Below are 27,091 nucleotides of genomic sequence, written 5' to 3'. Positions count from 1 at the left end.
TCGTAACTGAACTCCATGACGAATACTTACCATCAACCACCGCCCTCTGTCTCCTATCCGCCAGCCAATTCCTAATCCAATTTCCTAAATCACCCTCAATCCCATACATCTGCAATTTCTGCAGAAGGCTTCCATGGTGAACCTTATCAAACGCCTTACTAAAGTCCATATATACCACGTCAACTGCCTTACCCCCATCCACCTCTTTGGTCACTTTCTCAAAAAACTCAATAAGGTTAGTAAGGCATGACCTACCCTCCACAAAACCATGCTGACTATCTCTAATCATTTCATTACTCTCCAAATAACTATAAATCCTATCCCTAATAATTTTTTCTAAAACCTTGCCCACAACAGAAGTAAGACTCACCGGTATATAATTCCCGGGGAAGTCTCTGTTCCCCTTCTTAAACAATGGGACAACATTCGCTAACCTCCAATCTTCTGGCACTATACCGGTGACCAACGACGACCTGAAGATCAGAGCCATATGTCATATACTTTAGCCAATTCTGTAACTTGTCCATGGAATCCAGACGCTTCCTCCCCCTATTGCTGACTCCACTTCCCCTATTGCTTAGCAATCCCAGACGCTTAGCTATAAAGAACATAAGAACATAAGAACATAAGAAATAGGAGCAGGAGTAGGCCATCTGGCCCTTCGAGCCTGCCCCGCCATTCAATAAGATCATGGCTGATCTGTCGTGGCTCAGTTCCACTTTCCCGCCCTCTCCCCATAACCCTTAATCCCCTCTCTTATCAAAAACCCATCAACCCGCTTCTTAAAAATATTTAGCGAGGCAGCCTCCACCACTTCAACGGGCAGAGAATTCCAGAGATTCACCACCCTTTGAGTGAAGAAGTTCCTCCTCAACTCCAAAGATCAAAGTTACTGTTCCCATTCGCTCTTACTCTGCCACTGGCCAACCAGACAAATGCAAATTTTCATGTCTGAGAAGGCATTGTCTTATCTGGACAGTGTGAATGAATCCTATTCATGAAGCTGCTTTGAAAACCTTTCTATTAGAAACTTTCCTGACCAATGCTGGCAAATTCTGTGGTTTCATTGTTCTGAAGAATGTAGCCTGTCTGTAAGTATCCCTGTACCATCATGCCTTGCAGCAGCCTGCCTTTGGCTTAAGGTTACATTTGCTTTTAAAATACAGCTAATATCCATGTTAAAATTGGAAAATTCATGTTTAAATCAGAATTACTTGTTTAAATCTCTGAATTACAAGTAAACCAGAATTACTTGTTTAAATCTCTGAATTACAAGTAAATCAGAATTACTTGTTTAAATCTCTTACTGCATTTGCATATGTAGACTGTTCCCTTGTTAGCTTCTGGATCATTTAACTCAATGCTGGTAGTGTCTGAAATGCCTAATGGTTTAAAATTTCTCAAACTTTAGGAATTTTCTCCAACAGCTTGTCATTGCGGAGCTTGGAGTACAGCACTTGTTTCGGGAGTCTTGTGTGGGGCTTGAGGACAATTTGGCCAGCCCATCGCAGCTGGTCTAGTGTGATCAGTGCCTCACTACTGGGGGTATTGGTCCGGGACAGAACACTCACATTGGTATGCCTATCCTGCCAGTGGATTTGCAGGATTTTGTGGAGGCAACGACGGTGACATCTCTCTAGGGATTTGAGGTATCTGCTGTTCACTGTCCATGTTTCTGCTGCATACAGAGGGACAGAGACTACAGCTGCTCTGTACACCATGAGCTCGGTGCTGGATTTGAGGTCTCAGGCTTCAAACACTCTGTTCCTCATGTGTCCGAAGCCTGCACTGGTGCATTGGAGTCGCTGCTGAATTTCATCGCCGATGTCTGCCTGTGCCGATAGGAGACTCCCAAAGTGTGGGTAATGATCCACATTGTCCAGGGGCTCACCATGGATTTTCCAGATGATAGATACCAAGTTGGGTGGGAGGGTGAATTATGATGCAGAGATCCTTCAGAATGATCTGGAAAGGTTGGGTGAGTGGGCTAATCAATGGCAGATGCAGGATAATTTGGATAAGTGTGAGCTTATTCACTTTGGAAGCAAAAGCAAGAAGGCAGATTACTACCTGAATGTCTGTAAATTGGGAGAGGGGAGTGTGCAGAGGGACCTGGTTATCCTTGTGCACCAGTCACTGAAGGTGAGCGTGCAGGTGCAGCAGGCAGTAAAGACGGCAAATGGCATGTTGGCCTTCATTGTAAAAGCTAACGTACAGGGGCAGGGATGTGTTGTTGCAATTATACAGAGCCTTGATGAGGCCACAGCTAGAGTGTTGTGTGCCATTTTGGTCTCCTTTTCTGAGGAAGGATGTTCTTGCTCTCGAGGGAGTGCTGCGAAGTTTTACCAGGCTGATTCCGGGAATGGTGGGACTGACACGAGGAGAGATTGACTAGGTTAGGATTGTTTTTGCTGCAGTTCAGACAAATGAGGAGGGATCTCATAGAGACTTATAAAATTTTAACAGGACTAGACAGGGATAGATGCAGGGAGGATATTCCCAATGGTGGGGGTGTCCAGAACCAGGGGGTCACAGTCTGAGGATTCAGGATAGACTATTTAGGACAGAGATGAGGAGACATTTCTTCACCCAGAAAGTGGTGAGCCTGTGGAATTCATTACCACAGGAAGCAGTTGATGCCAAAACATTGAATGTATTCAAGAGGTGGCTGGATATAGCTCTTGGGGCCAATGGGATCAAAGGTTATAGGGAGAAAGCAGGAGGAGGCTACTGAGATGGATGATCAGCGATAATTGTAATGAATGGCAGGGCAGGCTCAAAGGGCCAAATGGCCTCCTCTTTCTCCTATCTTCTATGTTTCATCCTTACAGGAATATGCCAATCTTGAATTTCAATCAACTTGTGCTTAAAAGCCTCCCACATTCCAGAACATAAGAAATCGGAGCAGGAGTAGGCCATCTAGCCTTCGAGCCTGCCCCGCCATTCAATAAGATCATGGCTGATCTGAAGTGGATCAGTTCCACTTTCTCGCTTTCTCCCCATAACCCTTAATTCCCCTGTTTATCAGGAACCTATGTACCCATAACTTAAATATATTTAGCGAGGTAGCCTCCACAACTTCAACGGGCAGAGAATTCCAGAGACTCTAAGGGGGAAGAATCTCTCTACCTCTACCCTATCTATCCCCTTCATTATCTTATGTGTCTCTATAAGATGCCAAATGTTGATTTGCCCTCAAGCATCAGCTCCCAATCTACATTCTGCAGTTCCTGCCTAAGATTCCTGTAATTAGCCTTCTCCCAATTTAGTATCTTCACTTGAGGAAATAGGGGATTCCTGCACTGACTGCCTGCCCTTTGTAGCAATCACCCATCTATCTGCCTGCACCTTGGGTGTGACGAAGTTTCTAATGCTCCTATCTATGACAGTTTCTGCTACCTTCATGCTCCTCAGTGCATCCAACTGCTGCTCCAACCTATCCATGCCGTCTGTAAAGAAGCGTCACAGATCTCCCACATTTCACAAGTGCAGCACTTAACCCCACTGACTGACATTTCCAGCACCAATTAAATTATTTAAGAAAATTTATAAAACTCTTACCTTCACTTTTACCTTCTTGCAGTGTCCTTTTTTTTGGATAAATTGGGGTTGTTCTCCTTAGAGCAAAGTAGATTGATAGAGGTGTACAAAGGTACATGGAGGTGTCGAAGTTTACATGCTCTGTTTACACATGTACAAGCTTTATGGGTCATCCAGTCTCGAAACGTTGGTTCTATTTTCTCTGAAGTGGAGATGGCGGTGTTGGACTGGGGTAAACACAGTAAGAAGTCTCACTGCACCAGATTAAAGTCCAATAGGTTTATTTGGTAGCAAAATCCACTAGCTTTCTGTGCGCTGCTCCTTCGTCAGGTGAGTGGGAGTTCTATTCACAAACAAGGCATAGAAAGACACAAACTCAATTCGCAAAATAATGATTGGAATGCAAATTTTCACAGGTAATCAAGTCTTAAAGGTACAGACAATGTGAGTGGAGACAGTGTTTTATTCTCTGTCCACAGATGCTGTCAGACCTGCTGAGATTTTCCAGCATTTTCTGTTTTTATTTCCCTTTATTTTTCCTTCTCTGTCACCGCTCTGCCTCATCAATGAGACATTGGGACTCAGAGGGTTGATGCAGTTTGATGGACAAGTTGTCTCCATTCTGAACAATGGGGAACAAGCTCCTCCCACTCAATGACATCTTGCCCTCTACAAACATGGCAGCCGCGCGTGCGCACCGCTGCATATTGCCCCCAATAAAGATGGCGAACGTTAACCCGTGACGAACCTGAGGAGCTGCGGCTCTGCTCGGAACAAACTGGGACCGGGAAGCTCTCTTCCGCGGTTTGCTACTTACACCACATGCTTACGCAGCGTTTTCACCCACCTCGGCGATCCATTGCTCTCTCCGTACCGCCAATCACCTCTAACAGATTTCCCAGCCCAAAACAAAAACCGTTTTCCATCGCCATTACTCACACTGCGCATGCTCCAGTCAAAGCTATCCCCGCCCCTCTTTCGCTCCTATTGGTTGGAGGACCGAACACTCCAGGTCTGTCCTCCAGCACTACCCCCTCTTCCCATTGGTCAGCGCCGCCGTCAATCATCCGGGCATTGTGACAGTGACTTGCTACTTGTCCAATAATAACAGAGTCTCAGTGTAACAATGACTCACACACACAGGCTCCAGTCCAATCAGAGTGGAGATGGAGCACAGAGAAAACCCAGCAAAACACTGACTGACTCTGAGTGTAACATAAACAGTGTTTGTTCACATAATAAGAGTCACATTGCAGTATGTTAGTGAACACAGCATTAGATCCAATGTAATGATAATACAGTCAGTATCCAGTGCACCATAACCAAAGTTTAGGTTTCATTTGATAGTGTGAGTGAGTCATGGTCTCTTGATATCATGTATTTAAATTCCAGTGTGTGTGACTCTGCCACTGTCAGTATCAAACAATAACCTGTCTGTTTTTCCAACTCTGCTGTATTTTACAACGTCGATGGTAGTCATGACATAGAGATGCTGCCGTTGGACTGGGGTAAACACAGTAAGAAGTCTCACAACACTAGGTTTAAGTTCAACCAGTTTATTTGATAGTAATCCCACAAGCTTTACTATCAAATAAGCTGGTTGAACGTAAACCTGGTGTTTTGAGACTTCTCACTGTATTTTACAACTGCAGCTCCTGGGGCTGACTGGAATCTGGTATAATAATAATCACAAAGGTCGGTTTCAGTGTCTCTGAGGTCATTTGAACTGCAGGTAATCTGACCTTAAGGGAGACAAGAGGCCCAACAAACATCCGATTGCAATAGGAGGACAAGATGTAAGTGAGCAATGATATTTTAAAGTGTCTGTGTTATGGTGAGTGTTACTGGGAAGTGAGTAATAAAATAGAAGTGGAAACATCATAACAAAGACACATGTGACTGACTCAGCCTGACTGAGATTTGTTATATTTGTGGCGAGAATAAGGCATGAGGATCTCCTGAGATTTCTGATATCTGAGGTGTATCTGTTAGAGGAACTGAAAATAATCAGCTCCTTCTCATGGTCATCTGCAGTTCGCAAGTTGCACAGACACATAGGAAACAGATCTGACAGCTCATCAAACCCAATGGTTTAATCTTCTGTTTCAGACACATTGTGAATGAAAAAATCAAATATTAAAACCTTACGGGGGAAACATTCAAAATGCCACAAAGATGAGTGAACTATTTCATTAATCCAATTCACAATAACTCTGTCAATATTTATCCAATTTTCTTTTACAGTTAATATTAAACCTGCTTCTAGCACCTGTCAGGTTATGCATTCCAGATCATACTGTGTAAAAAAAAATCTCCTTATCACCCCCTTCAATTCTGTTGTCAATTATATTAAATCTTTGTGTCCTCTGCTTAAGGTCAAGATTGTAATAACTGAGAGAGGTTTAGGGCAGAGTTTACTGATACGAGACCCAGATTGTAAGAACTGAGAGAGTTTTTGGGCAGAGATTACTGATACAAGGCCCAGATTGTAATAACTGAGAGAGGTTTACAACAAAGAATACTGATACTAGGCTCAGACTGCAATAACTGAGAGAGGTTTAGGGCAGAGATTGCTGATACAAGGCCCAGATTGTAATATCTGAGAGAGTTTTAGGGCAGAAATTACTGATACAAGGCCCAGATTGTAATAACTGAGAGAGGTTTAGGACAGAGATTACTGATACAAGGCCCAGATTGTAATAAGTGAGAGAGGTTTAGGGCAGAGATTACTGATACAAGGCCCAGATTGTAATAACTGAGAGAGGTTTAGGGCAGAGATTACTGATACAAGGGCCAGATTGTAATAACTGAGAGAAGTTTAGGGCAGAGATTACTGATACAAGGTCCAGATTGTAATAACTGAGGGAAGTCTAGGGCAGAGTTTACTGATACAAGGCCCAGGTTGTAATAACTGAGAGAGGTTTACAGCAAAGAATACTGATACTAGATTACTGATACAAGGCCCAGATTGTAATAACTGAGAGAGGTTTACAGCAAAGAATACTGATACTAGATTACTGATACAAGGCCCAGATTGTAATAACTGAGAGAGTTTTAGGGCAGAGATTACTGATACAAGGCCCGGATTGTAATAACTGAGAGAGGTTTAGGGCAGAGATTACTGATACAAGGCCTGGGTTGTAATAACTGAGAGGGGTTTAGGGCAGAGATTACTGATATAAGACCCTGATTGTAATAACTGAGAGAGGCTTAGGACAGAGATTACTGATACAAGGCTCCAGATTGTAATAACTGAGAGATGTTTAGGGCAGAGATTACTGATACAAGGCCCAGATTGTAATAACTGAGAGGGGTCCCCTTCGCCACATCAGGGTGTGGTGTGAGTTTGCATCTCTCGGTTATATTGCGAGTCAGTGGCAATGTCCAATTTCAGGATAAATGACTTTTAACCTTGGACTGCACCATTGTTTGAATGTAGACCTGGACAATGAACATCATTGAGATTTACCTGAACATGTCAACAAATATCCCATTGATTTCTGAATAAGTACCCCACCATTTGCAAAGTCTCTGTTTCTCATTTGTGTGTAAAATCCCTACAGTACAGGGGGAGGCCATTCGGTCCATCAAGTCTGCACTACCCACAATCCCATCCATGCCCTGTCCCCGTATCCCACACATTTACCCTGCAACTCCCCCTGTCACTAAAGCATGACCAATCAACCTCTCCCACACATCTTTAAACAGTGGGAGGAAACCGGAGCACCCAGAGGAAACCCACACAGACATGGGGAGAACGTGCAAACTCCACACAGTCACACGAGGCCAGAACTGAACCAAGTCCCTTTGAGGCAGCAGTGCGAACCAGTGTGCCACAGTGGTGCCAGTATCTGGTGGTTGTTCACAGTTGGTGATGAGACAATGTTAAATGGACAGTTTAGTCGCATTGGATAACTACTTGGATTAACAAAAGTGTTTCCAGGGCTGGGGAATTGTGGTGATGAGGAAAGACTGGATTGGCAAGGTTTGTTTTCCTCAGAGCAGAGGAGTCTGAGGGAGACCGAACTGAGGTGTCCAAAATTATGAGGGAGCCAAGACAGGATGGATAGAAAAGGCTTGTTTCCCCTGATCAGAGAGACGTCACTTATTGTGGGTGGGTGGGGATGGGGGAGGTAGGAGGGGGGTGAGTGGGGGCTGCACAGATATAAAATGATTGGTGGAAGGATTAGAGGGGGCATTAGGAAGAAGGTTCTCATTCAAGGGATGGTGGGTGTCTGGAATTTGCTGCCTAAACTGATGGTTCAGACAGAAATCTCTCGGCTCACTTGCCTCACACACAGATCTATAGCTGAAATGCTGGAACCTGTAGTAAGGGGGGCTAGGGACTGGATGGCTAGAGCTGGGATTAGAATGAAGGACAAGTATTTATTTCTCAAGCTGGTGAAGATATGATGGGCTGAATGGCCTCTTTCTGTGCCACAACCTTTCCCCTGCTTTCTGTTAGCCCTATTGATGGGCAGAATGGAGGAGTGAGCTGGTTTTTAATTAGTAACAAGAGCAGGAATGAGGGAAAATGTTGAGACAAGGCTGATTTTTTTTTCTGATTTCCCCCCCTCCCCACATCAAAGTGAGTTAGAAATCAACCCCCACTCCCCCCCCCCCCCCCCACGCCCACCTGTCCTGTGCTCCCTCCAAATACACTTGCCTGAGTGGCAGCACATTAGCACAGTGGTTAGCACTGCAGCCTCCTAGTGCCAAGGACCCGTGTTCAATTCCAGCCTCGGGTCATTGTCTGTCTGGGGTTTTCATGTTCCTCCCATATAGAGTCATAGAGGTTTACAGCATGGAAACAGGCCCTTCAGCCCAACTGCTCCATGCTGCCCTTTTTAAAAACCCCTAAGCTAATCCCAATTGCTTGTATTTGGCCCATATCCCTCTATACCCATCACACCCATGTAACTGTCTAAATGCATTTTAAAAGACAAAATTGTACCCATCTCGATGACTACATCTGGCAGCTTGTTCCAGACACTCACCACCCTCTGTGTGAAAAAAACATGCTCCTCTGGATACTTTTGTATCTTTCCCCTCCCAATTTAAACCTAGGCCCTCTAGTTTTAGACTCCCCTAACTTTGGGAAAAGATATTGACTATCGAGCTGATCTGTGCCCCTCATTATTTTCTAGAACTCTATAAGATCACCCCTCAGCCTCCAATGCTCCAGTGAAAAAAGTCACAGTCTATCCAGCTTCTCCTGATAACTCAATCCATCAAGTCCTAGTGGCATCCTAGTAAATCTTTTTTGCACTCTTTCTAGTTTAGTAATATCATTTCTATAATTGGGTGACCAGAATATCTGTGGGGTCTGAAAGATGGGCAGGTTAGGTGGATTGACCATGCTAAATTCTCCCTTAATGTCCAAAGATGTGAAGGTTAGGGGGATTAGAGGATATTGTGGGGTTACGGGAATTGGGTAAAATGTTCTGTTGACATCGACTTGATGCACTGTCGGGATTTTATGATTTTAATGGGGGGATGGGGTAGTTTGATATCTGGGGGAGAGTGTTGCAACACAGTGGCACGGTGGTTAGCATTGCTGCCTCTCAGCGCTAGGGCCCCAAATTCGATTCCCGGCTTGTGTCACTGTCTGTGTGGAGTTTGCACATTCTCTCCATGTCTGCATGGGTTTCCTCCAGCAGTCCGAAAGCCTGATGCATTGGCCATGCTAAATTCTCCGTCAGTGTTTCCGAACAGGAATGTGGCGACATTGCAGTGTTAATGTAAGCCTACTTATTAGTGCCACTGATAAATGAACTTAAACTGCAGGTCTGGGTGCTGCTGTGACAATGCACCCTCTTGTTTAAACACTCTGCAATGCTGAGACTGGGGAGAGGAGTGAACAACAGGGAGCAGCATTGCAGCTTCTCTCCCCCCATTGAAACTGGGATTGTTGCTCCATCTGCTGCACCATCCCCACCACATCCACTGGGGGGCAATCTGGACAATGGGCTGCAGGCAGACCTCACTGCGCCTGCGCCACACTCATCTGCGCCAGCGGCCATCTTGCGTTGCCAGGGGAGACGGCCGGCGTCCATCTTGCGTTGCCAGGGGAGACGGCGTCTCACGCGCTGCACTCCGGGGGAATTCCCCTCCTGCACATGCGCCCAGACAGTTACCTTTGAATCTTTTAATATTTTGAATCTTGATGATTATTATTCACATCCTCACCCGTCAGACTTTCGGTTCCTTCTCCATTCGGGAAAATCGTTTCTGTTTTTTATTCCGTCTGTTTTTCAATCACACCCGCGCGGTGCGCTCTGGGAAAATACTACAGCACATGCGCGGTTCCGCCACCCGCCACTTTATAAAAATATGTATTTTATTCAATTTTAATTCCGCTCCTGACAGGATTTCCGGGTGGGAATTTCTCTCACTTTCTACATTTCTGAACCGTCGCTTTTGCCTCGACGGGGGGGGGGCGGGGCTGACGGAGACATCACGGCAATATGGCGGCTGTCCCCGCCTCTCTACAGGACCCGGATGTTCCGCCAACGAGCAGCGGCTGGGCCGGAGTGGGCAAGTGGTGACACTGGGCGGAGCAGCGTCCGGGCGTGTTACAGCGACCTCTGGTGGCCAGGAAGGAAAATAGCAGCAGCGCAGTCTCTGCCCAAAGGCTTCCCCAGTTCAGCTGCTCAGAGACACTGGGAACGTTTTCAACTGGAAACTTCAGCTTCTCACATTCACACCTATCCATCTGTCTACCCCTCCATCCATCTCACCCTCCCTCCTTCTCTCCATCCAGCTCTCTCTCTCACATCCATGCATCCCTCTCTGCAACAAACCCATTCACTCTGAACAGCCGCTTCAATCTCATTACCTCAGTCTGTCTTCCAGTCTGTCTCAAATCCACTCTGTTCCCAGACACTTTATACATTAGATATTACAATTCAAATATTATAATCTCTCCAATTCTGTTTTTGTTCAAAGATCATAGACAACTGAGAAATCATTAATTGCACTCCCATTCTGAGCTATGGGGTATATTTATACATTTTCTCATTTCACGAGTTTTAGATTAACTTCTGTTATGATTTTAGTGATGACGTGGCGATGCCGGCGTTGCACTGGGCTAAACACAGTGAAAAGTCTCACAACACCAGGTTAAAGTCCGACAGGTTTATTTGGTAGCAAAAGCTTTCGGAGTACTGCTCCTTCGTCAGATAAGTGGTAGTTCTGTTCACAAACAGGGCATATAACAATACAAACTCAATTTGCAAACTAATAGTTGGAATGGGAGTCAAAGAACAAAAGAACAACACAGCACAGGAAACAGGCCCTTCGGCCCTACAAGCCCGCACCACCCATTTTAACAGTCGATGAGTGCTTCATTCCAGTCCTTCTTCTACCTGTGACTTTTGTCCACATCTAGTGTGCTCCACAATAAAGGGGTGCAAATTTAGGGAATTATATATGCGCCAGATTAAGGGAGATCCAATTTAGCCGAAAAACACGTTTTGGGGGTGTGGGAGGAAACCGGAGCACCCGGAGAAAATCCACGCAAGCACGGGGAGAATGTGCAAACTCCCACAGACACTGACCCAAGACGGAGATCTGACTCCGGTCCCTGTAACTGGACAGCAAACAGTGATAGTCACTGAGCTGTCGTGTTGCTTGTTAATTGGTCCAGTTTAAGCGTACACTAATGATGTGAAGCACTAGGCTACTCTCGAAGCAACATCCAAGAGCAGTCCTCACACAACCCACCACGAGTCTTTACAAGTAATCAAGTGTTAAGGGTACAGTCTCACGTAGAATACCATCCACCCGATACATGGTGCATATTCTTGTAACGTTGTCTAACTGATACGCTGCAAGAAAGGATGTCCAGAGCATGGTACATTGGGGAGATGATGCAGACGCTACCACAACGGTTGAATGAAAACCACTCGACAATCACCACTCAAGAGTATTCTCATCTTGTCCGGGAACACTTCAGCGGTCGGGGCATTCGGCCTCTGATCTTCGGATACACTTTCTCCAAGGCGGCCTTCACGACACACGGCAGCGCAGAGTCGCTGAGCAGAGACTGAAAGCCAAATTCTAGACACATGAGGACGCCTGAACCGGGATCTTGGGTTCATGTCACACTATCAGTAATCTTCATGGCTTTCCTTGTTCTTGCAAAATCTCACTTACTGTCCCGGCTGGAGACAATGCACATCTCTTTAAACTTGCTTAACCCTCTCCCAACTCATATTGTCTGTGTCTTTAAGACTTGATTACCTGTAAAGACTCACATTCCAACCTTTATTTTGTAAATTGGGCTTGTGTCCTTCTATGCCCTGCTTGTGAACAGAACTCCCACTGACCTGATGAAGGAGCACCGCTCTGAAAGCTAGTGGCTTTTTTCTACCAAATAAACCTGTTGGAAATTAACCTGGTGTTGTGAGACTTCTTACATTATTTTAGTTCCCAGCAGGTGGATTAGAGATTAACATCAACTGGTCATTGTCTCAGTTTATCTCTGTGTTTGTGAGGCTGTGTGTGATAGTTGTGTGTCTTCGTGTGTCAGTTCTTGCGTTTATGTAAGTCTATGTTTTTGTGTGCATGTCTGTGTGTGTTCGTGTATGTGTTTGTGTGTGTCTGTTAGTTTGTCTGTAGCTGTTTGTCTGAGATTGTGTATATCCGTATATGTATCCTGGCAGCATCCCAGTAAATCTTTTCTGCACTCTTTCTAGTTTAATAATATCCTTTCTATAATAGGGTGACCAGAATTGCACACAGTATTCCAAGTGTGGCCTTACCAATGTCTTGTGCAACTTCAACAAGACGTCCCAACTCCTGTATTCAATGTTCTGACCGATCAAACCAAGCATACTGAATGCCTTCTTCACCACTCTGTCCATGCGTGACTCTACTTTCAAGGAGCGATGAACCTGGACCGCTAGATCTTTTTTGTTCTATAACTCTCCACAAAACCCTCCCATTAAATGAGTCAGTTCTGTATTGATTCGATTGACCAAAATGGATCACCTCACATTCATCTAAACAAAACTCCATCTTCCGTTCATCAGCCCACTGGCCCAATTGATAAAGATCCCGTTGTAATCCGTGATAACCTTCTTCTCTGTCCACTATGTCACCAATCTTGGTGTCATCTACAAACTTACTAACCATGCCCCCTACACTCTCATCCAAATCATTAACATAAGTGACAAGAAACAGTGAACCCAGCACTGATCCCTGGGGCACACTGCTGGTCGCAGGCCTCCAGTTTGAAAAACAACCCTCGACAACCACCCTCTGTCTTCTGTCATCAAGCCAATTTTGTACCCATTTGTCTACCTCACCCTGGATCCAGTAAGAGTGTTTCCAGCTGCTGCTCCAACTGAACCATGCGGTGTGTGAGGAACTGCAGCTGGTCACACTTCCCGCAAACATAGTCGCCAGGGACACTAGAAACTTCCCTAATCTCCCACATCTAACAAGAGGAGCATATCACTGTCCTAACTGCCATCTCTACACTTGGACACTGATAAAAAAAGAAGTATCTTCCTTACTTGTGACAAAGAGGGACATTCACAAACTCTGAGTGGCAACACCCAGAAGCATCACGGGATCAGATCCTGGGCTCGGGAGCTCCGAGGCCCAGATAACTGTGGGGCCTCGACTGAATGTTCACAGCTTTCTGCCACCTTTCCATTCTCGAGTTTTATTTTAAACAATGGGCGTGGCCTAAATTAACAATGTTCAGGCCTGAGGTATTTCAGTTCAGTTCTGAGATCCAGTGTCCCAGAGCAGTCAAACTCTGCAGTCTCCAGCTCCCCGTCATATAAACCATCAGCTCCGGGCAGCAGAGAGATGGGAATCCTTCTTGTTTTCACCCTGTGTGTCTGTTTACCCCGTGAGTACCGATCAAACTAACCCACATTGTGTGGATTGGGTATAAAGCTGTCCCAGTCCATCCCAGTTACAGACACTGTTTGGGGTTTTAGCTCCATTGTGTGGTTCAGCTCTGATGGTCCATTCAACTCTCTGTGTTTAATTTCCAGGATCTTTCAGTCAGTCAGTGACACAGAGCCCAGCAGAGGTGACCAAGCAGGAGTGTCAGTCTCTCACCATCACCTGTGATTTATATGGTTATTACTATTACTTGGAAAACGGCGAGTTCTTCAAACAAACCCAGCCCGGGAAGGAGTGGGAGCGGATCTTCAGCGGAGGGAGATTTATTGTGTCTGTGAACAAAGCAGGAAAGACATTTTCGCTGGAAATTCGGGATGTGAGAGTTGAAGACACCGCCACCTATTACTGTAAAGCTCAGTACTACACACAGTGATGGGCCTCGGCTTCCCGCGATACAAAAACTCTCCCTGCAGATTCTCACAGAACCAAATGAAAAACCAGAGTTAATATACCCTGAACAACACCCCACACCCACCCGCCAATCCCCACAGTTGTGTCCCACACACTCTCGGTGCGGCAGTTTAATTTCAATAAGACCTGATTATTACCGTTGATATGCTGAGTGTGATAAATACGGAGTGTGAGTGGATGGGGGTATTATTCCTGGGAGTGTTTTCGGTGAATTGAGAATGGGAATGACAGATCCCAGTTACAAACCCTGACACCAGATGGGACCCTAGGCTCACAGCCGGAACTGGGAGCCACATTCCGCGCTGTTTAATTCATGTCCCAACATCCCACCCAGTACCAGAGGTTTTGATGCTGAACTGTATCACTGTGTAACTATTGGAACAGTCACAATGGAAAGAAGCTGAACAAATACCTGTGCACAATTACAATATAAATTCTCAGTGTCCAGACTTTGAATCATTGGTTTGATGTTATTATCCCTGTGATCTGGATTATTTCTACTGTAATCTCCACCACTCACATCTTTCTTTGATTTTTTTTGCGATATATGAAGTTAATATTTCCTTCCTGCGGCCACTTACTGAGAGCTCGGGCCTCACAAAATTATAATTTGAACGGACAGAGACGTTGAAACCTTGAATATTATTTATTGATTTTAAATCCCCCGAATAATTGGACATTTCCGAGTGACTGGTGATGGTTTTCCGGCAGATTGAGATGTCGGTGGTTTTTGTACCGAGGAGACTGAGGGCGGAGTCACTGTGTAAAGAATGGAAATATGATTATGTGGATGGATCCGGGACGGTGGTGACTGTCACAGCCCGTAAGTAATTCCAAATCCCGCCTTGTTACAGTCTGTCTCGTTTAATGTCCCCTTTCAGTTTAGCATTGTGATCTTTCTCGTTTCAATCCCTTCGAATCTTCTTATGGAAAATCATCCGGTACAGATTCCGAGTTGGGAGCAGGGTCTGATTCTGGGGTCGGCTCCAATCAGTCGCGGGAAAAGTGTCTGTAAGTCCTGATGGAGTCGGTGATCAGCGAGGCAGGGATAGTGGGGTGAAACTTTGTGGGGAGACTGGGGCGGGGGTGGAGTGGGTTCGGGGAGAGGGTGGTGAGGCGCGGGGTGCGGGTGTTAGTGTTCAGTGTTCTGAGAGAGTTGACAGCGTCTGGGCGAATATTGCTTTAATGGGCACATCAACATCAAGAGCGCAGACACCCCTGATACACATATTACATATATTAACAAACTCAAATTGAGGACACTCTCGAATCCACTCTGGATGTGAAATGTGACTGGGAGAGATCTGTCTGCTGTTTACAGCCCCGCAGCGGGGTCTCAGAGCTCTCTCCTGGGCAGTAGATTGCAGTCCCAGACGTGCAATGTCAATAAGCTACCGGCTGAATGAGATCAATGTCACTGCGGCCAGTCCATTTAACCGCAGCGACTCCATCAATACCTGACCCAGGCGGCAAACTGGAAATTAAACAACGGCCTTCAGGTATAAGGAACCTTGTTGTAGGTCCGAAGGAATTACTGACATTGCACCTGATATTTCTTTAAATAACCTCCATGTAAACAATCACTTTTTTTTCCCTAATTTTCCACCATTTGTGGTTGGTTCTGGAGCAGAAGTCTTCAGTAATATTGCTGAGACATTTCCAGGGCCAATAGCCTTTGCAGCATCCAGTGCCTTAAACCGGTCCCAAAGTGAATCGATGAAGACTGACATCAGTGATACTGCGGACCTCCGGAGGTGGTTGAGATGGATCATCTACTCGATATCTCAGGATGAAAATTGTTGCCAAAGCTTCAGCCATATCTTCACCGGATTGACAAATCAGTTATAGGGCTGCCTGGTGTTGCTGCTGCTATTGCTTCCTGGAGTCTTCAGTGAACCAGTGTTAATCCCTCGTCTGCTAATACCGCTGCAGTGGATATGCTGAGCCATGAGGTTACAGACTGTGTTTGAGTTCAATGCTGCAGCTGATGGCCCATAGTGTCTTATGGATGCCCAGTAATGGATTGCTAGATCTATCCCATTTAGCACGGTGACAGTGCCATACTACAGGATGGAGCATAGCTCAATGTGAAGACAGGACTTTGTGTCCACAAGGACTGTAAGTGGTCACTCCTGCTGGTACTGATCTGGTGATGCATCTACAGCAGTCAGGTTGCTGAGGAGAGGTCAAGTATGTGTTTTGCCCTCTTGGCAGTTGCCTCACCCTCTGCCACAGTTCCAATCTAGCAGTTATGTCCAGCTGTATGCTATCGAGCCAGTCATAGTGATGGATATTGAAGTCCCCCAACCAGAGTTCATTCTGCGCCCTTCTCATCTTCAGTGCTTCTTCCATTTTGTGTTCAAAATGGAGGAGTTTAGATACATCAGCGGAGGCACATGGTAGTCAGCAGCAGGTTCCCTTGCCCATATCTGATCAGATGTCAGGAGAGCTTATGAGGTTCAGAGACGATATTGAGGGCTTCCAGGGCAAGTGGTTCCCGACTATACCCCATTGTGCCGCCAGCTCTGCTGAGTCTGTCCTACCAATGGGTCAGGACATACAGAAGGTTGGTGATGGTCGTTTCTGAGCTATTGCTGTAATTTATTTGTATGTCTGATTACTGTTAATTGAAATCACACAATTCAGTGTGAGAGTAAGGATGAAGTGAAAATTGTATAAAGGGGAACAGGAACAACAGCACAGAATTGTGAAGGAAATATTCCATTAGAATAAAAAAAATCGACAGAGAGAGAAGGATTAGATTGTTTCAGGAGAATACTGAAAATACAAAACCCTAACACCTCAGGATTGTTAGTGAGTTTTGAAGAAATTCGGATTGTAGTGTAATACTTGGTCTCTTTGTTTGGGAAGGATCTACAAACTTCGGAAGGAATTTAATGAATGTTCTTCAAATAGAATCTTGAGATAAAATGTTTGTTCTTTGGGAGGAGATTGAAGACCCATTGCCTATTTTCTCTTGACTAAGGTTAAAGGAATAAAGAGTGAACGCAGTAGAGCTTATTATATTCTCAAAGGACTTGACAAGACAAATTCGGGGTGTTTGCATTTTTAGAGTGGGAAGTCTGTAACTTGGAGTCAGATGTGCAGAAAACCTGTTCAGTCATTTGGACTGAGAAGAGGAGAAATTTCTTCAGTCAAAGCCATTGTGGTGAATGTCAGAATTATGTGCATCAGACAGCTGTGGAACGCATTCAAGGTAACGTTTGACAAAGGGCCATCTGGACTCGAATGTCAGCTCTTTTGTGGAGAATCATAGAATCCTACAGTGCAGGAAGAGGCCCTTCGGACCATCGAGTTCGCACCAAACACAATCCCACCCAGGCCCTACCCACATATCATGCTCACTAATCCTTCTAACCTACACATCCCTGGAAACTAAGGGGCAGTTTATTAGTATGGTCAATCAACCTAATTCGCATATCTTTGGATTGTGGGAGGAAACAGGAGGATCTGGAGGAAACCCACGCAGACACGGGGAGAATGTGCAAACTCCACACAGACAGTGACCCGAGGCGGGAATCGAACCCAGGAGCCTGGAGCTGTGAAGCAATAGTGCTAACCATTGTACTACCGTGCCGTCCTTTTCTGTCCTTACAGGTGCTGTCAGACCTGTAGAGATTTTCCAGCATTTTCTCTTTTGGTTTCAGATTCCAACATCCGCAGTAATTTGCTTTTACCTATCAGTTGGAACTATTGCTTCGATTGCTTTCTCAGGAAAGAAACGAGTAACAATTCACTTATCCCTTGAAAGGGGGAACATGGTGGGTTGCATTTTTTTCCAGAATTTGGCGAAACACGAGGAGGATTCAGTAAAGCTCATTTTTTAGTCACAACTAAGGCTTATATTAACCGTGCAATGAAGTTGTTGTAAAATTCCCCGAGTCTGGCGCCTGTTCTGATCAATGCCCTGAACCAGCACGTCTTTCAAAATGCAGCAGGGACCCTGAACACTCGGAAGAAACCCGAACAAACAGGAGGAGACCTTGCAAACTCCACACAGGTAGTGACCCAAGCTAGGAATCGAATCACACACTCGACTGTCGCTCTCTCTCACACACTCCATCCTCGCTCTCTTTCACACATTCTCTCTCACGTGCTTTCTCTCTCTCTCTCTCTCTGACACATCCACTCTGTCTCACCCACAAATCGCCTCTCTACACCTTCAGTGAAATCATATTTTTTTTCAATAGTGAGACGAGCAGCACTGTGCACAGCACTCCAGATGTGGCCTACCGAATGCTTTTTACAACTCTAACATAACCCCGCTGTTTTAATATTGTTTTTGCCCCGACTTTTAAAGGCAATTGTCCCGTCTCCCCCTATTATCATGTCCTATCTCCTTCAGGGATTTGTGGATAAGGAATCAAATCTTTCTGTTCATTTGAGCTTTCCAGTGTCCTGCCATTCATTAAATTCACACTTCTATTGTTACTCCTCCCAACGTGCATTCACTCGCACTTTTCAGTATTATGTTCCATATGCCATTGATCTGCCATCTGAACAAGTTGTCAATATCATCCGGCAACCTTTGACCTTCTTCTTCACTATTAGCCATTCTGTCAATCTTTGTGCCATGAGAAAACGTACATACTTACCATCCTCCACACACACACTTACACACACACACACACACACACACACACTTACACACACACACACACACTCACTCACACACACACACATCACACACACACACACTGCAGTGAGAGAGTGAGGAGGGTGTCTGTTTACCCCAATGAATACCATTTAAACTAACCCACATTGTGTGGATTGGATATGAAGCTGTCCCAGTCCATCCCAATTACAGACACTGGGGTTTTAGCTCCGTTGTGTGATTAGGCTCTGATGGTCCATTAAACTTTCTGTGTTTAATTTCCAGAATCTTTCAGTCAGTCAGTGACACAGAGCCCAGCAGCGGTGACCAGGAAGGAATGTCAGTCTCTCACCATCACCTGTGTTTTCAAAGCTGATTATTCCAGTTTGGAGGGCGGACATTTCTTTAGACAAACACAGGTCGGGAAAGAACGGGAGCGGATCTCCAGCGGAGAGAGATTTGTTGTGTCCGTGAATAAAGCGCAAAATACATTTTCGCTGGAAATTCGGGATGTGAGAGTTGAAGACACCGCCATCTATTACTGTAAAGCTCAGTATAAACATCAATGCGGGAGTAGCGTTTCGAAAGCAGGTGATGCAGACGGACCTGGAACGGTGGTGAATGTCACAGCTGGTAAGTGACTCCAAGCCGAAATATGTTACAGAATTAGTACGTTCATCTCCGCACTGTGGAGTTGGTGGTGTGGTAATTTAATTGCGTTCGTATTTCTGTGACCCAGACCAGTGCCCTGTCTGCACACGGTCAAATCTCACCAGGGCAGCTGGTGCACTTTAATGGAAATTTATGTGAGCAACTGGAACTAAAGGCCAATCTCAGTATGGCGATGATAAACTGTTACGGATAGAAATCTGCCGTTTTCAGCTGGTGAAGTAAATATGCTCATTGGTATAAAGCAAAATGGTTTACTTTTATATGCTGCCTGAAATGATGCTGAGCGAGGCACTGAGTAGAAAGAAATTGTTGTGGCTCCGAATGTGGAATACCCAGGTATTCTACTTGGCTGTGACATGGCACTGGAAATGACCATGGCAAACCCAATCTCCCATTGTCCCCTGATTGGCCATTTAAGTTGGCAATTACTTCCAAGGTCATTCCACTTATTAAAGATTGCTTCTGTTACTGTTTTTCTAAGACGAAGAATGTTCCATGATGCCTTCCTTGCCCGTTGATACAGCATAGTTGAAATATGCTATCATAGAGTTATATAACATGGATTAGGCCCTTCAGCTTATCAAGTCTGCACCAAAAAAACTTCACTAATTCCACCTTCCAGCACTAGGCCCATAGCCTTAAATATTTCAAAAGCTCATCTACATCCTCCATCTCCTTATCTAAACATATGCAGCCTGTTTATTGACCCTTCAACTATGGGGAGCATTTGCTTCCCATCTACCCTGTCAATCCCTGTATAAACTTATAGACCTCAAAGAGGGTCTCTGCTCTGAAGAGCACAATGTAAGCTTATCCTGGGCTCTCCTTGAAGTTCAAATGCTCCAGCGTAGGCGACATCATGGTGAATCTCCTCTGTTCCCCTTCAGTGAAATCATATCCTTTCAATAGTGAGGCGACCAGCACTGTGCACAGTACTCCAGATGTGGCCTATCGAAAGCTTTTACAGCTCTAACATTACCCCGCTGTTTTAATAATATATGCCATGACTTATTAAGACGATTGCCACGTCTGCCTCTATTATAATGTTCTATCGCATTCAGTGATTTGTGGGCAAGGAATGTTCATTTGAGCTTCCCAGTGTCCTGCCATTCATTAAATACTCCCTTGTCTTGTTACTTCTCCCAACGTGCATCCCCTTGCAATTTTCAGGATTAAGTTCCATCTGCCATTGACCTGCATTTCACCCCACCCGTTACCCTCAATATTAAAGCATTACTCCTCTGTTTTCAACACCACTTGGAAGAGGAAATGATTGTGGTGATAAACGCAATGGAGCCCAATCTGGAACATTCTGAAAAGATTTTAACACAAACATAAGAAATGACTTATATCTTTGAAATAAGTGAACCAATGATTACCATGTCAGATTCCATACTGAAAGTGATTGCCCTATGAGAAGATATTAAGTATGCAAATACACTGCCTTCATAGAAACCATTTAAATTCTGATTGTTTAATGTGTGGGTGTTGACCAGTTCTTTATTTGTATGTGAGATTAGAACAATTTATACACGGTCATTACTAATAAAACTAATAAACAGATTGGGAGTAATAACTGTATGCTGGATTGTCTGAACTTGTCCTATAGAACAATTGGAGACGGTAGTTTTGATGCATTTGTGGGGCATCTTGAACATACAAGGGGGGGCAGGTTATAGATTTACAAAGGGAGCTGGATGTAAATATCAACTAGATTTCTGGATGGAGGGGGCCGGTCTGGATAAATTTGCAACATAAATCAGTTGGGACAAATGGTATAATCTATTTCGGCAGACTCTTAAGACTTAGAGAACACCCTGCCCGAAGAACCAGGGAGAGAATGTTAATGTGCAGAAAGTATTGAAATTGTCAGAGAGCCGGAAGAGGCCGTTCCCAGTGTGTAACTGTAAAACCACTGTGGAAACTGAACAAACTGAACCTAACAGACAGCTGAGAGCCTTGGAGACAAATTCCCACGATTACAAGACACCAAACAACAGATTGTGAATATAGAAATAAAATGAAATTGACTAAATAATTCTATTTTAATGGAAAGGGAGAACAATACTTTACATAGAAAGAAGATAAACACATTGGTGAAAAGGCAAACATAAACTCCCGGGAAGTTTTAAACCGATATAAATTAATGACATTTGACCATAGATGTGCAGCATCGTTCAGTCCCTTTGAATTTGATAAATCACAATAATGTTCTGTTGGATCTTGCTGTGCTCGGTTGTGGAACACCTCTGGGTTATCCTCGGATGATCATTTCTGGAAAAAAGATTGCCTCACTGATCATAAAATGTTCCCTAGTGCTTTTCTGTCAATAAGAAAAGTAGAAACTGAATTGTAATCTACATCATAGGATCATGCAATGCGGAAGAATGGCATTCGGCCCTTCTGGTAGATGCTGCCCCTTTATAAATGAAATCGAATTCTTCCTAACCCCATTAAAATTTCCCCATTACCCTGTTTGTCTTTCCTGTGCTGGTACTTGATCATAACCAGTTGGTAATGTCCAACTGCTCATTCACTGTTGAATCTGTTGTCACCACTCATCATGACAATGCATTCCAGATCAGTAGTACTTGTTGTGTAATATGTACCATTTCAGTCCTCGCTGGTTTGTATCGTAATAACAGTGAATTTAGTTCCATCAGATTTGATGTGGTTACAATACCGCAAATGAAGACACGTTCCTGTGATTTCCATAGTGCATGGTAAAAAAAAGTGGATAAAATATCCTTTTTTGTTAATCCTCCAGATTCGAGTTCCCTGGTGTCCAAGAATCCGCCTCTCCAAACCTCTGCTGCAGGCAACACAGTTACTCTAAGATGTGGATATTCAGGGTTATGTCAGTACACAGTATACTGGTACAGTCAAACCCCAGGACAGGCTCTGGAATTATTGCACCAGGCACACACTTCAGGAGGGGACAACAAAGAAAATGTTGCCGGAGACAGAATTTCTGCTTCTACCGATTCTAGCCAGAAAATCGGCCAGTTAACAATCTCCAAACTGCAACTGAGCGACTCGGCTGTTTATTACTGTGCACTGAGTCAACACACAGCACAGTGATACAGAACACAGAGAGAGAGGTACAGAAACCTCAACATGGTGAGAATTATAGCCATAGTGACACAGAACAGGGAGAGAGAGTGGTACAGAAACCTGAACATAGTGAGGATTATAGACACAGTGATACAGAACACAGAGAGAGCGGTACAGAATCCTGAACATGGTGAGGATTATATTGTGGTACCATAGTAGCTGAATCTTCCTTAACTCCCGTGCAATAACCTCCCAGTCCCTAAGGAGAACACTAAGCTCTCTCAATTGCACCCCCTCCCCTCCACAGCACTCCCCACCACCGCCTTTCATCCCCACAGTGATATTCACTGAGTGTCCACCATTGCTGGTCTGAACCAACCCAACTGGGACACGACAGAGGGACAGAGAGAGGTGGACGAGACCACAATAGATTTTGTTATGGAATCAAAGGGTGTGTGACATATGGAGAGACTAGAAAGCTCATCTTTGGCAATGGAACCAGGCTGATTGTGGAACCCAGTAAGTAACTAATTCTGGATAATCATTACTCAACATGTTATTTTCCCCCAAGACTTCCTTGGGACATACCGTCGCTGTGTTATTTCAATTATCACTGTTTTTTTGAATGGAACGGGTGAGCAGTTCTCACTGGGAATCCAAAGAACAGCTTCACTGGGCATTGAGATAGAGCAGATGAGAGTTTTATTGTTTCCACAATTCAGGATTGTTTCCTTAAAACATTTAACTGGCCTTTAACATAAAAAAAACACCTGGTAGCTGGCAAGGAGATGTGTAACTGAAATGGTTGTGTGTAATGAAATTAAATGATATATTGATAGACAGTTAGAAGAGGCCCACCCCGATGGAGTCATAGAGATAGACAACACTGTAAAACTCGCTTCAACCTAATGAGGGGCAGAAATAATGTAGTCAGGAAGATACCTATCCCCGTTTTAGAGGGATCAATGAGGAGTGTTTTTTTTCGGTGGGGCGGGGGTGGGGGGCTGGTGGGGAGGAGGCATTGATTTAAGGTACGGGGTAGGCGAGTTAGAGGGAAGTCTGGAACTCGCCATCTGATAGGGTCCTGGTCACAGAGAACCTCGCAACACTTGGTGATGCACTTTTGATGCCATATCATACACAGTAATGGGCCAAGTGCTGGAAATGGGGTTAGAGAAGTCAGTTAGTTGCCTTTGGATGGGGCAGACACGAAGGGCCTTAGATGTGCTGTAGACTTCTATTTTATTCCCTGTTGGGAGAGTCTAGGACCAGAGGCTAAACCCTAGAGTAAGGCGTTGCCGATTTAAAGAGAGAGAAGATGAAGAATTTCTTCCTTCAGATTGTATCGGATCTGTGGACTTCTTTATCACAGATGGCTGTATAGGGCTGCCGTTAAGTACTTTCAGTGCTGGGATAGACAGATTTTTAATCTGCAAGAAAACACGGGTGATGGGGATATTGTTGGAAAATGGAGTTGAGGATTATCACATCAGATCAGTCGCGATCTCATTGAATAATGGGTGGGCCGAGTGGCCTCCTTCTATTCAGAGAAAGGGAAAAAAGTGTATCCTAGAATCGCTACCGTACAGAACGAGGCCATTCAGCCCATCGAGTCTGTACCCACCCGAATTCCACACAGGCCCGATCTTCACAACGTCACATATTTACCCGATTAATCCCATGACTTTACGGTCAATTTAGCTTGGCCAATCAACCTAACCCGCACATCCTTGGACTCTGAGAGGAAACCGGAGCACCCGGGCGAAACCCACAGGGAGAACACCGCACTCCACCCAGAGAGTGAGCCGAGGCCGGAATTGAACCTGGGTCTTTGGCGCTGTGAGGCAGTAATGTTAGCTATTGTGCTACAGTGCCGCCCTCCATCAATTTCTTTTCCGAATATTGTTCTCGTTAAAATATTTTCAAAAACACAGTGGGAACTAAGTGTGTGTGTGTGTGTGTGTGTGTGTGTGTGTCAGTGTGTGTGTGCATGTGTGCATGTGTCTGTGTGTGAGTGTGAGTGTGTGTGTGTGTTTGGGTGTGTTGTCTATATCGGTCTGTGCATGTATGTGTGTCTGCTTATGTGCATGGGCGTGTGTGTGTGGACATGTGTGTGTGAGCATATGTGCGCGGGCATGTGTGTTGGACATGTGTGCGTAGGCTTGTGTGCGTGTGTCTGTGTGTGAGTGTGAGTGTGTGTGTGTGTTTGGGTGTGTTGTCTATATCGGTCTGTGCATGTATGTGTGTCTGCTTATGTGCATGGGCGTGTGTGTGTGGACATGTGTGTGTGAGCATATGTGCGCGGGCATGTGTGTTGGACATGTGTGCGTAGGCTTGTGTGCGTGTGTCTGTGTGTGTGTGTGTGTGTGTGTGTGTGTGAGAGAGAGAGAGAGAGAGAGAGAGAGAGGCGTCACTCCTCAGACTTTTCTTTGCCAAGGGAATAAGATTGCTAATTCAGTCTCAGCATTCGGTAAATCAATGTAGAAACTTATATGGGATTAAAGCACAGGAAAAATGTGAGTCTAATCGAATGGCACAGCAGTTCGGAAGAGGTAATCCTGTTGTATTCTGATTATTTCCTTTTATTTCTTAAATTTTCAGAGGTGAAAATCCCAAAAGAACCAAAATTGAGTGTCTTTTACCCGCCAGTGCCACCGGGAGCCCCCAACACCACCACCGCTGCAGTATGTTTGGCCTCGGGCTTCTCCCCCAAGACAATCAAGCTCTCCCTGTCCAGCGGATCCGACCAGGAGGTCAATGTGGCAAGATCCAGTGTCCTATTGGAGAGCGGGAATTACAGGAGCTCGAGTTTTCTCTCTTTCACCCAATCCGGGAAAATGCCAAACATCACGTGCACGGCACTTCACAATAATCAGAAATACTCAGTAAACATCCCACCCACAGCTGAAATTGGTAAGTTTATTTTATTTCCGTTTATGTGATGTGTGTGTCATTGGCTTGACCAGCATTTATTGCCCATCCTAAATTGCCCTTCAGCAGAGGGCATTTAAGGGTCACTTTCCGGCCAGACAATGTAAGAACGGCAGATTTCCTTCCCTAAAGGATATTAGTGAACAAGATGAGTTTTAATGATAATCGACAATAATTTCATTGGTCATCATTAGACTTCTTATTCCGTTTTATTTAATATTCAAATTTCGCATCTGACATGGCGAATTTCGAACACGCACTCGTGTTCTGAGTGGTTGGATTGACAATGTCACTGCGCTACTGCCTCCTCTGAGAGTGTTTTATGATAGGAAGGACGTCCACTAAATATTATTCATCCTCTTAACGCCGAAGGACTCTCAATGTCACCGTCACTCAAAATGTTGCCTTTTTGAAAGATTAGCTGACTAATGATTGAAGGCCATTTATTCCAGTCTCGGGACTTCACTGCAGGAGTTCCTCAGTGTCTCAGACCCAATCAGCTTCAGTTGCTTCATCAATCACCTTCAATCCATTGTAAGGTCAGAAGTTGGGATGTTCGATGATGACTGAACAATGTTCAGCACCATTCAGGGCACCTCAGATCTTGAAGTAATGCATTACAAATGCAGCAATAGCTGGACAATATCTAGGGTCGGACTGACAAGCTGCCAATAACATTTGCACCACACATGTTCCAGGCAATGACCAACTCCAACAGGAAAGAAGGTAACAATCGGCTCTTGTCATTTAATGGCATTACCATGACTGAAATAAAGAATAAAGAAAATTACAGCACAGGAACAGGCCCTTCGGCCCTCCAAGCCTGCGCTGAACATGCTACCCGACAGAACTAAAACCCCCTACCCTTCCGGGGACCATATCCCTCTATTCCCATCCTATTCATGTATTTGTCCAGATGCCCTTTGAAACTCACTGCCATATCTGCTTCCACTACCTCCCCCGGCAGCGAGTTCCAGGCACCCACCACCCTGTGTGTAAAAGAAATCTGCCTCGCACGCCTCCTTCAAACCTGAAATCTATGCTCCTTAGTAATTGACTCTTCCATACTGAGAAAAAAAAAGTTTCTGACTATCCAATCTGTCCATGCCTCTCATAATCTTGTAGACTTCTAAATGGTCAATCCCCACTATCATCATCCTGAGGGTTAACGTTGCTCAGAAACTGAACTGGACTATCCATATAGCTGCTCTGACTGCAAGAGCATGTCGGAGATTGGGGATCCTGTGCTGAATAACGTGTCTCTTAATCTCCCCAAACCTCTGCACCATCCACAAGACATAATCATGACTGTGGTGGTGTATTAGCCACTTGCCTGGAAAAATGCAGCTCCAACAACACTCAGAAATTTGACACGACCCAGGACAAAGAGGCTCCGTTTGATTAAAAGTTTATTTATTAGTGTCACAAATAGGGTTACATTAAACCTGCAATGAAGTTACTGTGAAAATCCCTGAGTCGCCACACTCTGCGCCTGTTCGGGTATGCTGAGGGAGAATTTAGCATGGCCAGTACATCTAATCAGCATGACTTGCAGACTGTGGGACGAAACCGGGGCAGGCAGATCAAACCCACGCTGACACGGGGAAAACGTGCAGACTCTGCACATACAGTCACCCACGCCAGGAATCGAATCCAGGTCCCTGATGTTGTGGGCGGGTGTTGGGGAGGAAAGGAATGTGTGTGTGTGTGTGTGTGTGTTGGGGGGGGGGGGGTACAACAATAGTAAGCATTGTGCCAGTGCGCCACTCTAGCATGAAGTACTCCATTCACAAACATCCACTTCCTCCACCACCGTAGCACAGTGGTAGCAGTGTGTGCCATCCACAAGATACACAGCAGTAGTTCTCCAAGTCTCTTTCCGCTGAATCTTCCAAAATCATGGCCGTTATCATCTCGGAGGACAAGGGCAGCAGATACCCGGGA

General features: G+C 44.9%; 2 protein-coding genes and 1 long non-coding RNA gene across 3 annotated transcripts in view; 2 read left to right on the top strand and 1 right to left on the bottom strand.

Moving 5' to 3' along the window:
• Positions 1–4,471, bottom strand: part of LOC145362544 (uncharacterized) — a 538,269-nt gene extending 533,798 nt beyond the window's left edge. Inside the window, exons 1-2 of the long non-coding RNA XR_013889995.1 lie at positions 4,388–4,471; positions 3,562–3,883 (exon numbers count right to left, since the gene is read on the bottom strand). This is a non-coding gene — a long non-coding RNA (uncharacterized LOC145362544). The remainder of the gene's footprint in view (positions 1–3,561; positions 3,884–4,387) is intronic.
• The window catches only part of LOC145362483 (uncharacterized), a 204,576-nt gene that overhangs the window by 59,153 nt on the left and 118,332 nt on the right, over positions 1–27,091 (top strand). The window lies entirely within an intron of this gene.
• Positions 13,363–26,472, top strand: LOC145362328 (immunoglobulin gamma-1 heavy chain-like). The gene is made up of 5 exons (XM_080218404.1): positions 13,363–13,405; positions 18,776–19,123; positions 21,930–22,223; positions 24,818–25,129; positions 26,327–26,472. The coding sequence occupies exons 1-5, from the start codon at positions 13,363–13,365 to the stop codon at positions 26,470–26,472; spliced, it is 1,143 nt and encodes a 380-aa protein (XP_080074530.1).

The sequence above is a fragment of the Carcharhinus amblyrhynchos genome, unplaced genomic scaffold, assembly GCF_965287045.1.
Source record: "Carcharhinus amblyrhynchos unplaced genomic scaffold, sCarAmb.v2.hapA scaffold_38, whole genome shotgun sequence".
Classification (NCBI taxonomy): domain Eukaryota; kingdom Metazoa; phylum Chordata; class Chondrichthyes; order Carcharhiniformes; family Carcharhinidae; genus Carcharhinus; species Carcharhinus amblyrhynchos.
This window is presented reverse-complemented; position numbering and strand designations above follow the sequence as displayed.

Coding starts and splice junctions, on each gene's coding strand:
- LOC145362328 (XM_080218404.1), top strand. CDS start 13,363: ATGGGAATCCTTCTTGTTTTCACCCTGTGTGTCTGTTTACCCC. Junction 19,124..21,929: donor GGTGGTGAATGTCACAGCTG/GTAAGTGACTCC, acceptor TTAATCCTCCAG/ATTCGAGTTCCCTGGTGTCC. Junction 25,130..26,326: donor CCCACCCACAGCTGAAATTG/GTAAGTTTATTT, acceptor AACGTTGCTCAG/AAACTGAACTGGACTATCCA.